General features: G+C 47.0%; 2 protein-coding genes across 6 annotated transcripts in view; one reads left to right on the top strand and one right to left on the bottom strand.

Moving 5' to 3' along the window:
* The window catches only part of SGCB (sarcoglycan beta), a 31,862-nt gene extending 20,230 nt beyond the window's left edge, over positions 1 to 11,632 (bottom strand). The window contains exons 1-2 of one of the 3 annotated variants that reach the window (XM_054729125.1): positions 11,554 to 11,632; positions 10,968 to 11,118 (exon numbers count right to left, since the gene is read on the bottom strand). Coding sequence is in view for 1 of the 3 variants with exons in the window: in XM_008140299.3 (XP_008138521.3) it covers positions 321 to 353 (33 nt within the window). In the remaining 2 variants the exon portion in view is untranslated. Of the gene's footprint in view, positions 1 to 320; positions 366 to 10,187; positions 10,219 to 10,643; positions 10,698 to 10,967; positions 11,119 to 11,553 lie in introns of those variants that run through there. The other 2 variants (XM_054729122.1, XM_008140299.3) reach the window with 2 other exon arrangements.
* Positions 10,736 to 12,407, top strand: part of SPATA18 (spermatogenesis associated 18) — a 28,398-nt gene continuing 26,726 nt past the window's right edge. For all 3 annotated transcript variants that reach the window (XR_008558776.1, XM_028143792.2, XM_028143791.2), the window contains exon 1: positions 10,736 to 10,826. Coding sequence is in view for 2 of the 3 variants with exons in the window: in XM_028143792.2 (XP_027999593.2) it covers positions 10,740 to 10,826 (87 nt within the window). In the remaining variant the exon portion in view is untranslated. The remainder of the gene's footprint in view (positions 10,827 to 12,407) is intronic.

The following is a 12,407-nucleotide window of genomic DNA, read 5'->3' as shown; positions in this document are numbered from 1 at the left end:
CGCTGGCGACTGAGCGGGGCCCGCCCTGGCCAGGCTCCCGGCTGCCACGGCCGCCTCCGGACTGTCCCCGCAGCCGAGGGGCAGCCCCGCCAGGCCGCGGGCAGCTGGCTCGCCCTCGAGGCTCGGGAGCCCCCGGGGTCCCGCTGGCCTCCGCCAGCAGCCCGGGCTGCGGACAGCTCCTCCCGGCTCACCCCGCCCCGCCCCGCCCCGCCCGCCCGCCCGCGCGCCGGTCCCCGCCCGTCGGCCCTACGGCAGCCCCACCGCCAGGATCCCGGCGCCCCTGCCCCTCCAGCCCTCCGGCCGCGGCGGGGGTCTCAGACCTGCTCGGCCGCCGCCGCCGCCGCTGCCGCCATCTTCGCGCCGCCGCCGCCTCCCCCTCTACGCGCCCCCCCTCCCCGGGGGCCGGAGCCTGCGCATGCGCCCTGGCGACAGGGGAGGGGGGGTTAGGGGGGAGCCCGCGGGGCTGCCAGCCGGCTCCGCCGCCCCAGCGCCCGGCCGCGCGTGGGGATTCCCCGCGACCTGGGCGGCCTCTGGATTGTCCCGAAAGGGCACGCCGCCGCCTCTCCCTGCCCCCTCCGCTCCCCATCGCGCTGGGCGGGTGCCCTCCCCGGTGGGACCTTCTCCTGGCGCATCACCGCCGGGTCTCCCGGGCTGGGCTGGAAAGGGGCGTTTTCGAAAGGACACGTGGGCGGAGACGGAGTGGGGACAGGAGGTCACAAATCGCCAATTAGCCACTAAAATCATGAAAACGGAGAGTCCTTAAGGAAGGCAGTCACTGCAGGGATGCTGCCTAACTTTGGAGGGCCTGTAAAGTCTGATGCTTTTTTTCTGTGGCATTGCAGGGGGCGTGGCATTGCAGGGGGCTTTGCATTCGGTATTGGAGATAGTGCAAGGGGGTTGGGGTGGGGGTGGCAGTGGGGGGCGGGCATAACATAACAGATAAGTACTGCCCATCAGGAAGCACCCAAATGTCCAAGTCACCTGAGTACACATTCCTTGTTCCCAGTCCTCACTATGATCCAAAAACCTTCTTACCGTTTTTTGTTAGTTTTTTTGTTTGTTTTTTAATGCAGTGAGGGCAGTAGCAACCAAGGTGCAGAAGCTGTTCCTCAGGTAGCTGAAACCACTTCTCCTAAGCAACTTTGGGCGCTAGGGCTGCCTAACTCCGCAGGAAGCACCAGAAACTAGCTGGCAAAAACCTTTATTTCTCTAGGAACTAGGGTCAGTTTTGCTTTCTGAGGTCTGGAGCCGTTATTTCACTGCTCTGCCTACTTCACGTCATAGGATTCCTGGGAAGTTTAAATAGATAATCTGTTGCACAGGGAACCCCTAATAAACTCTTCCCTCTCTCCCCCAACTTTGGATAATGTGGTCATTTCATAATGTATTACCTTCAAGCTTAAAAAACATCTATTTAGAGACTACTGTGTACCTGGCAATTCCTCTTTAATTCTCCCAACTGTCTATTGAGATAGGTCATGTTTCCCCCATTTTACAAATGAAGAAATCAAGACTCATAGAGGTTAAGCAGCTAACCAGGTTTTCAACGAATAAAGAGCCAGGATTGAACCTGGGTCCACCTGACTAAAGTCTTGGCTCTCTCTGCCATGTAAGAGTCTTTCCCTCTGCATTTCCCTTCGCCTGTTGCATATTATCAGCACTTAGAAGTGCAAACCAAGGTGCCAGTACTAGTCAGGTTATGAAGACAGTTATCCCTTCATTCACTTTGTAGTGGGTAGAATAGTATCCTCCCTCTCCCCCCCTCAAAGATATATACAAGTCAGAATTCATGCTATGGGTGAATCGGATGATATTTGGAAACAGGGTCTTTGCATATGTAATTAAGTCAGGGATCTCAAGATAAGATCACTCTGGATTTTGGTGGGCCCTAAATCTAATGACTGGTGTCCTTAAAATAAGAGGAGAGGACAGAGACACACACACAGAGGCGAGGATGACGTGGAGACAGGCAGAGATTGGGGTGATGTGTCTACAAGGCCCGGGACGGGAAGACTGTCACCAGAAGCTGGGAGAGAGGCACAGAGCAGATTCTCCCTCAGAGCCTCCGGAGGAACTTACTCTGCTGATTTCTAGCTTCCGGAACTGGGAGAGACTGTATCTCGGTTGTCTGAAGCCGTCGAGTTGGTGGTAACTTGTTACAGCAGCCCTTAAGAAACGAATGCACACTTCAGGCGCAACACGTCTACAAATTGAGCTCAAAATCTCTCCCCCGCCCCCCATCTGCTCTTTGTGAATTCCCTTCGTGAATGGCACCACCGTCCAGTCAGAATCCTCAGAGTCACTCTATACTACTTCTGCTGTGCCCTTCCTAAAATACAAAGCAGATCACTCCTCACCCTGACGCTTAAAAACCCTCCAGGACCGTTCACGGTAAAAACGACTCCCCTTAGATGAGCACATAAGGTCCTCCACACTGGTTTCCATATACCTCCTTCCGGCCTCCTTTCCTGGCCCTTCCACAACTCACTCTTTACTCCAGCCGCATGCAGTGTTGGCCATTCCCATTTATTTGCCTGGACACATCAAGTCGCTAATGTCTCTGTGCCTTTGCAAATGTGGGTATTTCTCTTTTTCATCTAGCTATCCTCTTACTTGTCCACTAAAACAGCTCCAGGAACGTGTCTTCTGGAAAGCCTTCCTTCATCTGTCTCGTCACCACACATTTCTGCTTCCTGTGCCCCTGTCTGGGGTCCCCAAGCATGTCTTTGTCGTCACACGTACCCTACTACGCTGACATTGACGCACTTGCCCGTCTGTCTTGTCTTGGAATTTACCCTTCCCCAAATTTCATTCCTCTTTAAGGACTAACCTCATCGGTTCCACCTCCTCCTGACAGGAACAGCCAATCATTATTGCTCTCTCTTTTCAACTGCTTGTGACCCCCATTTGGTACTTAATAAAACACTACCTGATGTTATTTTACCTTTCACGCATACATGTGTGGTTCTCTCCCAAGGGAACTGTAAACTCATTACAAAGCAGGGGCAACGTGTTCCTATTTCGGTTGCTCCAAATCCTGAACACGTTAGGAGACACGCAGATAATATGTGCTTAGGAACTTTGATGGATGAAGATGGGGCTGATTTTCTTCTATTGTGTAAAAAATATTACTAATACCCGAGTGTTTCTGACATGTGTCCACTCTAATGCTCACCAGGCATCACCCCAGAGAAGAACCCCATTCACTCTCATCTCTGTGTCTCCTAAGTGTGCTTCCTGGGTCCAGTCCTGGCCCCTCCAAAGTTAGCCCCTAGAACCTCCAACGGGATATAATAGAGATACCAGAACGCACTGTTCATCTATTTACAGTCCATTGCTGCTTCCCCTATTGCCTACAAAATAAATCTCTCTCCTTTTTTTTAAAAAAAGTATTTTTTATTGACTTCAGAGAGGAAGGGGGAGGGAGAGAGAAACATCAATGATGAGAGAGAATCATTGATTGGCTGTCTCCTGCACACCCCACACTGGGGATTGAGCCTGCAATCTGACCATGACCTCCCCGTTCATAGGTTGACACTCAACCCCTGAGCCACGCCAGCCAGGCTAGTTATCACGTTGTTAGCCTGATATATAAGACTCATCGTAGCTGAACTCAGAACTGTCTTTCCAGTCTTTTCTCTGACTCTGTGATCCCATGGGACTAGCAGTCATCATTCCCTGCCTCTCCGTGCAATTTCATGTCTCTTTGCTGCTGTCCATCCTGTTCCATGTTCTCTTCTCTTCCTGGTGAACTCCTCTCCATCCTTCCAGAGCTGGCTCTCTATGTCACTTTCTTCTGTAACTTTCCCTGATCCTTTCTTCAGGGGGATGGAGGAGGAGGTAAGGGGAGAGTCAGTGTTGCCATGGGATTTTATATTTACCTCATGTAATTTGTCGCATTCAACCATGGTTGTGTATCTCTCTCTAGCATAGATTGTGAGACATAGGAAGTAGGGACCGAGTCTGATTTTGCTTTCTGATTAAGGCAGATGTTTCTGTCCCACTAGAAATTTAGTAAATGTTTTATCAAATGTGCTGCAAAGATGTATTTCAACATCCTTCATGCTAGGACTGCCCTCATGCCGTCCCATGTCCCTCTCCTGGGGTGTGGAAGGGTATCTTACAATGTAGATCATGCTCACTGCACCTTTGCAATAGCTTAATGTGTCCTAAGCTCACCCCTTCAATGAGTGCTTCACAGAGCCACGTATTCAGCAAGCAGAGCTGAAAAACTGAGGGCAAGAATGCCTTCTTTTTTGAACTAACGGTAATGATGGAAACCTGGGTTGAACTAGGAGGGCTATCTTGTGGTCCTAAAACATCTCACTCAATCTATTTTTTCCTTCTATGCCATGTTTGTTACAAATGTCCTATAGTTCATTTAGATGCTAAGGTGATACAGTTGTGATATATTAAAAATTTCCTCTTGTTTTTGTGGTTTAATCAATAGTGGGCATATTTTTTTCAGAAAAATTCTGAACTGTTGCTTTGAGCAGGGAATGCTTATTGTTATTACTTCTGTCCCGTGGGACAGGGAATGCTTATTGTTATTACTTCTTCAGCTCACATCCCAACCAGTTACAGTTGGCCCTTGAACGTGGACATGAACTGTGCAGGGCCACTTATATGCAGGGTTTTTTTTCCAATAAATACATACAGTACTATAAATGTATTTTCTCTTCCTTATGATTTTCTTAACACTTTCTTTTCTCTAGCTTACTTTATTGTAAGAATACAGTATGTAATACATATAACATACCAAATATGTTGATGAACTGTTCATGTTTTCGGTCAGGCACTGGTCAATGGTAGGCTACTAGTTAAGTTTTTTGGGGAGTTAAAAGTTATACACAAATTTACCATTTTGCAGGGGTCAGCACTCCTAACCCCCATTTTGCTCAAGGGTCAACTGTAGTTCTTTCTCCAGTGGGTGGGTTTTGAAAAGCATTTTCCCCTTCCAGTGTGGCAGAGAACAAGGACCAAAGGAAGCTGGTAAACTGAGGACCTCGAACTGTCAGGTGACAGAACACTGAGTGGGCACATTAGTGTTTTGCCACCTACAGGGAGACAACGTGCCTTAGCAATACCACCAGGAAACACTGACTCTAAAGGAAACTTCATGCAGGCAGGGCCCTGACCCAAAGGAGCAAGCTCCTAAAGCAGGCAGCTGTGGGCCACGAGCAGCACGGCACACACAGAAGAGAATCAGGGGCGCCTGAAAAAGCATCCGGACCAGAGCAGAACAGGTTATTCTTTAGCTACGCTGTCCGGAGTGGGGAAGAACGGGACATCTGATAAGCATCCCATCATCGGTCTCTGTAGCTTATTGCCTATATTCATGTTCGGTGTAGCATGAAACTACACACACAGCTCCCACGTCACTGAGTGATTCTGGTTAATCTTTCATTGGCTTCTTCAAATCCCAAATTAAAAATCTCTCCCGCTGACCAATGTGGGTAAAATTCAGAGTGGACAAAAACTAAGGACGTTCAGAAGCTTATTCCATCCAGATGTTCAGCCCATTACATTCTCTAGGACAAATGGTTTCTGGCTGGGCGAGAGAATTATGATGCCATAGAACACCAACTGGCTATTACATTTGCTTTCTTCAAACTCAAAGGGATTATGACATCAGATACAAAAGAGCCAATCATCTCCCTCCTTTCTTCCTACCTTCCTCCCTCCCTCCCCCCTTTTTTAAATTTAGTGTATCAAACTATATGTAGAGGGTCTAGAACATAACAGTTGCTCTGCTGAAGATAATAAAGCTAAATAAGCCTCTTCCTTTTCATTAAGAAGCTCACAAGCTGATATCGGAGGCAGACAAATGAGTACAATATCCTGTGATAATTGCAACAGTATTTGTTAACATTTCTGAAAGATAAAGACAGAAAATGTAAAGATGAGAGTGATGAGCTCTGAGGGGTTGGGGGAGTTAGGAAGATTTTTGTCAGTTTGAGCTGGGTGTAAATTGATTTAAAGTGCAGCTATGGAAAAATACCTTGTTTGTTTCTTAGAGGTTAGGTTATTCCAGAGAATAAATTGTGCTCAAGAAAGAGGCTCAACTTTTGATGACTAGCTAATGCTCTCAAAATCAAGGCTTGACTCGAACTGAACCGTGAACCAAAAATTGAAACAAAGGGCAAGATTTGCTCAATCTGAACCTTAACCAGTATGTTTAAAAACAACAACATTAGCATTGAAGAATGTCACAACTACAAGAGATCTTAGAACTCATTTAGTCCATTTTTTAAATTATACAAATACAGAAAAATGAGGCTCAGAGTGATTAAAGTGTTATGTGAAGTCATGAAAACCCTATAGGCAGAGTGTGAGATAAAGCAAGAGTCCATGTTCCAAGTTAGCTGTTCTTTCAACTTCTCCAAGATACCTAAAAGTGTATCACAAAAGAAAGGTTTGCTTTTTATTCTTCCTTTCCAAGTAATTGCCTAGTTGGTAATATCCTAAAATAACCAAATTGGGATAAAATTAGAATGTCAAAATATTCTCCAAATAGAACCTTTATGTAGCTGACATTTTCTTCCATATATACACAAAAATAGGCTCACCAATGTTTTGAACAGAACCTCTATCTTATTGACTGCTCGCTTGGAATTTGAAGCATATGGATTCTTCTTTAATCGGAAAGACTATTTGCACTCCAGGCTCTAGCTCTTCCTTTAATTGATTGCTAGGCCGTACTCAAAGAAGCTCTGAGGAGGGGATCACTATTTAGGGCACCTATGAGGATGTCCACTTATTCCTACAGGTATGGAAATTCTAAGTGTGTAGCAAGTAACATCGCCAGAGCTAAGAGATGGGTGTCAGGTGCTTGTCCCTCTCTTTGATGACATGTGTCTCAGTGTTATCCCTTCGGCATTGATGGAAGGTGACTGCAAGAAACAATCACATGAAGATTGCCCCCATATTTTCCTTTAAGATAGGGGGTTGTTAAAGACACCTTCATCTCTGTTGTTCTATACTCTTTGAAAAAGAATAAACATACTTTAGAAAATGCATTTACATTCAAAGAACTGATAACTATATTTTAAAAATTACTCTTCATAACCCTCATTTTCTTTTCTGCTTTGGCTTCCACAGAGCTCAGAAATAAATGTAAAATATGGCTCAATCTTACTACATAGGCTTATATTTGGGGCATATTTGCTTTTTAAAAAATATATTTTTATTGATTTCAGAGAGGAAGGGAGAGGGAGAGATAGAAACATCAGTGATGAGAGAGAATCATTGATCAGCTGCCTCCTGCATGCCCCCTACTGGGGATCGAGCCAGCAACCCTGGCATGTGCCCCTGACCTGGACTCGAACCATGGCATCCTGGCTCATAGGTCGATGCTCAATTTTGCTTTTCCATTAAAAAATAACAATGATATTTTCTGCAAGTCTTTTACTGTAAACCATTTCAGATCCTTTTTTGGAAGTAGTGGGGGTAAATTATGAATATTAAAACATTTCCTTTGTTTTGACTCATTGAGTGCTATGCTTCTTTGTTATTTTTTTTAAGAGTTTAGTTTTTAAAATTTTATTTTTATTGATTTTAGAGGGGAAGGGAGAGGTAGAGATAGAAGCATCAGTGATGAGAGAGAGCAATTGATCCGCTGTCTCCTGCACGCCCCACACTGGGGATCAAGCCCGCAACCTGGGCATGTGCTCTGACCAGGAATCAAACTGTGACTTCCTGGTTCATAGGTCAAACCTCAACCACTGAGCCACGCGGGCCAGGCTATGCTTCTTTGTTATTAATAAAAAGTTTCTACTATGCACCACCACACTCCAGAGTTCTAAGGAAACCAAGAAGTACAAAATGACTACAGACCTTAAGCGTCTTGAATCTAGTTGTGTGGCTAGAGCACTGTAGAAATAAGTAATATCAGGTAGCATATTCTTAAGGGATTTCAAAGATGCATTCTATCCTAGGACTCTATAAGTTTAATTATTACCTTAGTAATATGGACATTTGCTCAAAGCATATTCTGTTTTGATTCAGATTAAATATTGATATTTTGGCTAACATTTTTATGAGGGTGGTTAAAGTTCTTGGGTAATTTTGTTTCTGAATAAGTTTTCATAAAAGCAATTTATATTCCTGGTAGAAATTTGGAAAATGAGAAAGATATAAAGGAGCATATTAAAGTCACCATAATTATACCTGGCGTTCATATTGCATAATATCACACAATATAAGTGACATTTGATATCCTGCTTTTTCTACTTTGCATTATATTGCAAGAATGCTTAGATACTAGATATTTTTGGTCATAAGATTTTTTTTTGGCAACATTTCATCGAATGATTGTTGAAGACAATCACTCAATGATTGTTGCAGAATAATCATTGTTGAATCCTATTGTTGAAGATTTAGATCATTTCCAACCTAACTATCCCCATTAAATATAATACTGTGTCCCTAGCTGGTTTGGCTCAGTGGATAGAGTGTCAGCCTGCGGACTGAAGGGTCCCAGGCTGGGACCCTCTGGTCAAGGGCATATGCCCAGGTTGTGGGCTCGATCCTCAGTAGGGGGCATGCAGGAGGCAGCCAGTCAATGATTCCCTCTCATCATTGATGTTTCTATCTCTCTCCCTTCCTATCTGAAATCAATAAAAAAATATATAAAAAATATAATACTGTGATCTACATTTGTAGTGGTAGTGACACAGCATTTATGAAGCACTGACAGTATATGCCAAGCACTGTGCTCTAAGTAATTGGCATGAACTATTTAGTCTCATATAATTCCGTGAAGTAAGAACTATCATCCCTCCTTAAAGATGATGAAACCAAGAATTAGCAGTTAAAGTGCCCACAGCAAGGAAGAGGATTTAATCCCTAATCTGACATAATATTTCAATTTGTTTTTTATGAATATGTAAATAGGACTGTTGAAGATTCCAGTTGCCTATTAAAATATGAAATTGGTTCCAAATTAAGAAATTTGTAAAATTTTTCTCCATCCCCTTTGTCCTCCTTTATATTCTTTTCAAGGAAGAGAGCGTCTAATACATATTTAACAGGATTTTTGTGATTTTTTTCTTTAGTAATGATTCTACAGTGATAAAATAATATGTGCTATGTACCCTTAGAGCCCTTATTTTTGTGTTCTACAGAAAATAGTAGGAACGCTGGTCCCAGAAACGAGCCTCTCATTTTTTATTAGAGAACAATAAAATCACTGTAATGAAGAGAAATAAAAACAAGAGGTGATCAAAATTCTGAATTTTATGGTACTTGGACACAATACAATGTTCATATAATTTCAAGTACCTGAGGAAATGGAACTGAATTAAAGTATTTGGCAAGCTGAGGCCCTGCCCCACTCCCACTGTTTCAATGAGTAGATAAGGATGATTTGCAATCGATACATCATTTGATGGCATGTGAAATAAGGGCTTCTGAAGTGCTTAACGAAGGTTGAAATGGTTTCATTTCTTAAGTAGTTCAAACTATCCACTGTGGCTCACTCCATCCTTTTGAAACAGTGTCAAACCAGGTCTGAACTTTCACAGAGTCTCAATTGGAGAATTCAGAGTCCAATGAAACTTTAAAGTGCCCAACGAATCTAAAAATACACTACCAGCCCTGGCTGGTGTGGCTCCGTGGATAGAGCGTCGGCCTGCGGACTGAAGGGTCTAGGGTTCGATTCCCGGTCAAGGGCATGTACCTTGGTTGCGGGCACATCCCCAGTAGGGGGCGTGCAGGAGGCAGCTGATCGATGTTTCTCATCGATGTTTCTAGCTCTCTATCCCTCTCTCTTCCTCTCTGTAAAAATCAATAAAATATATTTAAAAATACACTACCAAATCTGGCCCAATCCCGAGGGATTACATTGTGAACATCCTGGAACTAAAATCTAATGACTTGGGCACCCACCCACTGGGCCATGGAGCATTGCAAAAGACTGAAGAGGGAAGGATTGAAATTTTAGTTTCTTCCAGGTGAGCCCTAGGTGTTACAGACGAAGAATTAAAAGCCTGGGAAGTGGAAGGAGAAAGAAGGAGCCAAACGTGCTTTCCTGACCGAACACTTCGACGGGGAAGGAACCTCTTTGCTTTTTTCTAGACAAGAGGCCTTCAGCTGTCCCCCACCCAGCCCTCCACCCCGCACTGCGGCCGGTCCCGCGCAGCTGCCATCCGGATGTAGTCTTGGCGTCCTCCAGCCCCAGGCCCCACCTGCAGACTCAGCAGCACAGGGCCCACTCGCCTTCGGCCAGCAGCAACAGCAGCAGCAGCAGGAGGAAGAGCAGCAACAGGATCAGCAGCATTGCACGCCTTCCCTTCGGAGGGTGTCCCGGACCCCGGAGGAGAGCAGGAGGCCCGCGGGGCGGAGGTGAAGGGAGGGCGCAGTGGGGGCTGGGCGGTGGCACCGGCGTTGCCTCGGTGCCCGGGGCGCGCGTCCCTAGCAGCCGCCCGCCCACGTCAAGGTTTGTTTAATAATCGCCCGGGTATTTAAGGCCGGGGCTCGCGGCGGGCCGCGGGGGAGCCAGGAGACCGCGCCGGGCAGCGGATGAGGCGCGGAGGCTGTGGCCCAGGGCACCTCCCCCCGGCTTCCCAAACCCTGCCCGGTCAGACCCGAGGGGGGGGATGGAAACATCGGCCGAACTCTGAGCCCCTCAGGAAGATAACCACCTGCCCGCCTCGTCGCCCTGCGGTCCAGCGGAGGCCACCGATCCGTTCCCTCCAAGTCTCCATCTCCCAGAGCCGGACCGCGCGGAAAAACCAGCGATGGCGGAAAACCTGAGGAAACTGGTCTCCAACGAATTTTTACACACGATGTTCGAGAACCTGGAGCGCTGGCAGAGGGATTACAACGTGAGTCGGCGAGGGAGAGCCTGGGCCGGCTTTCCCTCGAGCTCCTTACACAGCCCTCCTCCGCGGGGGGGTTGTTAGGCCTGGCGTCGGGGTGCCGCTTTGCAAAGCCCCGGTGATTGGGACCCCCTACCAGCCACGTACCCGGAACGCGGGGAAGGAAGGACCCACAGGTGTCTGCTGGCGGCGCCCTTTTCTTCCCGCGACGCGAGGTGGCGCTGGGGATGCGCTCCGGACCGGAGTGGAGCTGTAGAGAGCGCAGCCCCTTGAGTGGTAACCAAGGACGCTGGCAGCCCTAGCAACGGGAAAGGCCTGCGATCTGCCAGGGGTCTGAAGGTCAAGCCCTTCACGTTCCCTGCTCCCTCCCGTCCCTTCTGCCAGCAATCCACCTCCCTATCGTCTTTGACTACACTCCAACCCCTGCTTCTCCGCAAGTCTCCCACTAGACAGTGGTCGGCAAACTGCGGCTCGCGAGCCACATGCGGCTCTTTGGCCCCTTGAGTGTGGCTCTTCCACAAAATTCCACGGCCTGGGCGAGTCTATTTTGAAGAAGTGGCGTTAGAAGAAGTTTAAGTTTAAAAAATGTGGCTCTCAAAAGAAATTTCAATCATTGTAACTGTTGATATTTGGCTCTGTTGACTAATGAGTTTGCCGACCACTGCACTAGGAGGATACCCAGGAGTTGCATCAGAATAGATTTTTTTTAAAGAACACACCCAGTATTTATTACCCAGAAGTGAGTGAAACGGTCACTTCTCAGCATTGCGGGTTTCACTGGTGTGTTGGTCGGCATGGCCTGTAAGTCGTAGCTTCAACACCAAGGCAGACTTCAGAAGGACTGTTGCCAGGGTGTCTGTCAGAGGCCAACATTCTGTCAGCAAACCCAGAGTGCTCTTCAAGTCTCTACTCCCCAGCCCCACGCGGAAGGTAGAACTCCAGTGCTGAATTTACTTTACATTTGGTCCGTCCGTCTTAACTAAGACAGTTCCACTCTTAATAGCAAGTAGAACTAACTGCGAGGCAGACAGTGCTGGGGACCAGCACTCAGCACCCCTAGGCTCTAGGTCTGGCTCTGCTTGGTACTAGCTGAATGACACGGGCCGTTTATTTAACCTCCCTGGGTCCCAGTTAAAGGGGAGAGACTGGACTAGATCATACATAAAGTTCCTTTTCGGATCTCAGTTTGTTGAGTCTACATCCGATTGTTTCTAAAATCCCACAGGAAAAATGCAACTGGCTCCCGTCCTGCATCTCTTAGGTCAGTGGTCGGCAAACAGCGGCTCGCGAACCACATGCGGCTCTTTGGCCCCTTGAGTGTGGCTCCTCCACAAAATACCATGTGCGGGCGTGCACGTACAGTGCGATTGAAACTTCGTGGCCCATGTGCAGAAGTCGGTTTTCGGCTCTCAAAAGAAATTTCAATCGTTGTACTGTTGATATTTGGCTCTGTTGACTAATAAGTTTGCCGACCACTGCCTTAGGCTTTCCCATTCACCCTTTAACCAGAGCTCCCAGGGTGGGTGGGTAATCCTCCAACAAGGACAGCGTTCTCCTGGGCCTGCCTTCCTAGTGTTAGCGTTTATC

The sequence above is a fragment of the Eptesicus fuscus genome, chromosome 2 (assembly GCF_027574615.1).
Source record: "Eptesicus fuscus isolate TK198812 chromosome 2, DD_ASM_mEF_20220401, whole genome shotgun sequence".
Taxonomy (NCBI): domain Eukaryota; kingdom Metazoa; phylum Chordata; class Mammalia; order Chiroptera; family Vespertilionidae; genus Eptesicus; species Eptesicus fuscus.
Note: the sequence above shows the minus strand (reverse complement) of the source record. Positions and strands in the feature narration are given on the sequence as shown.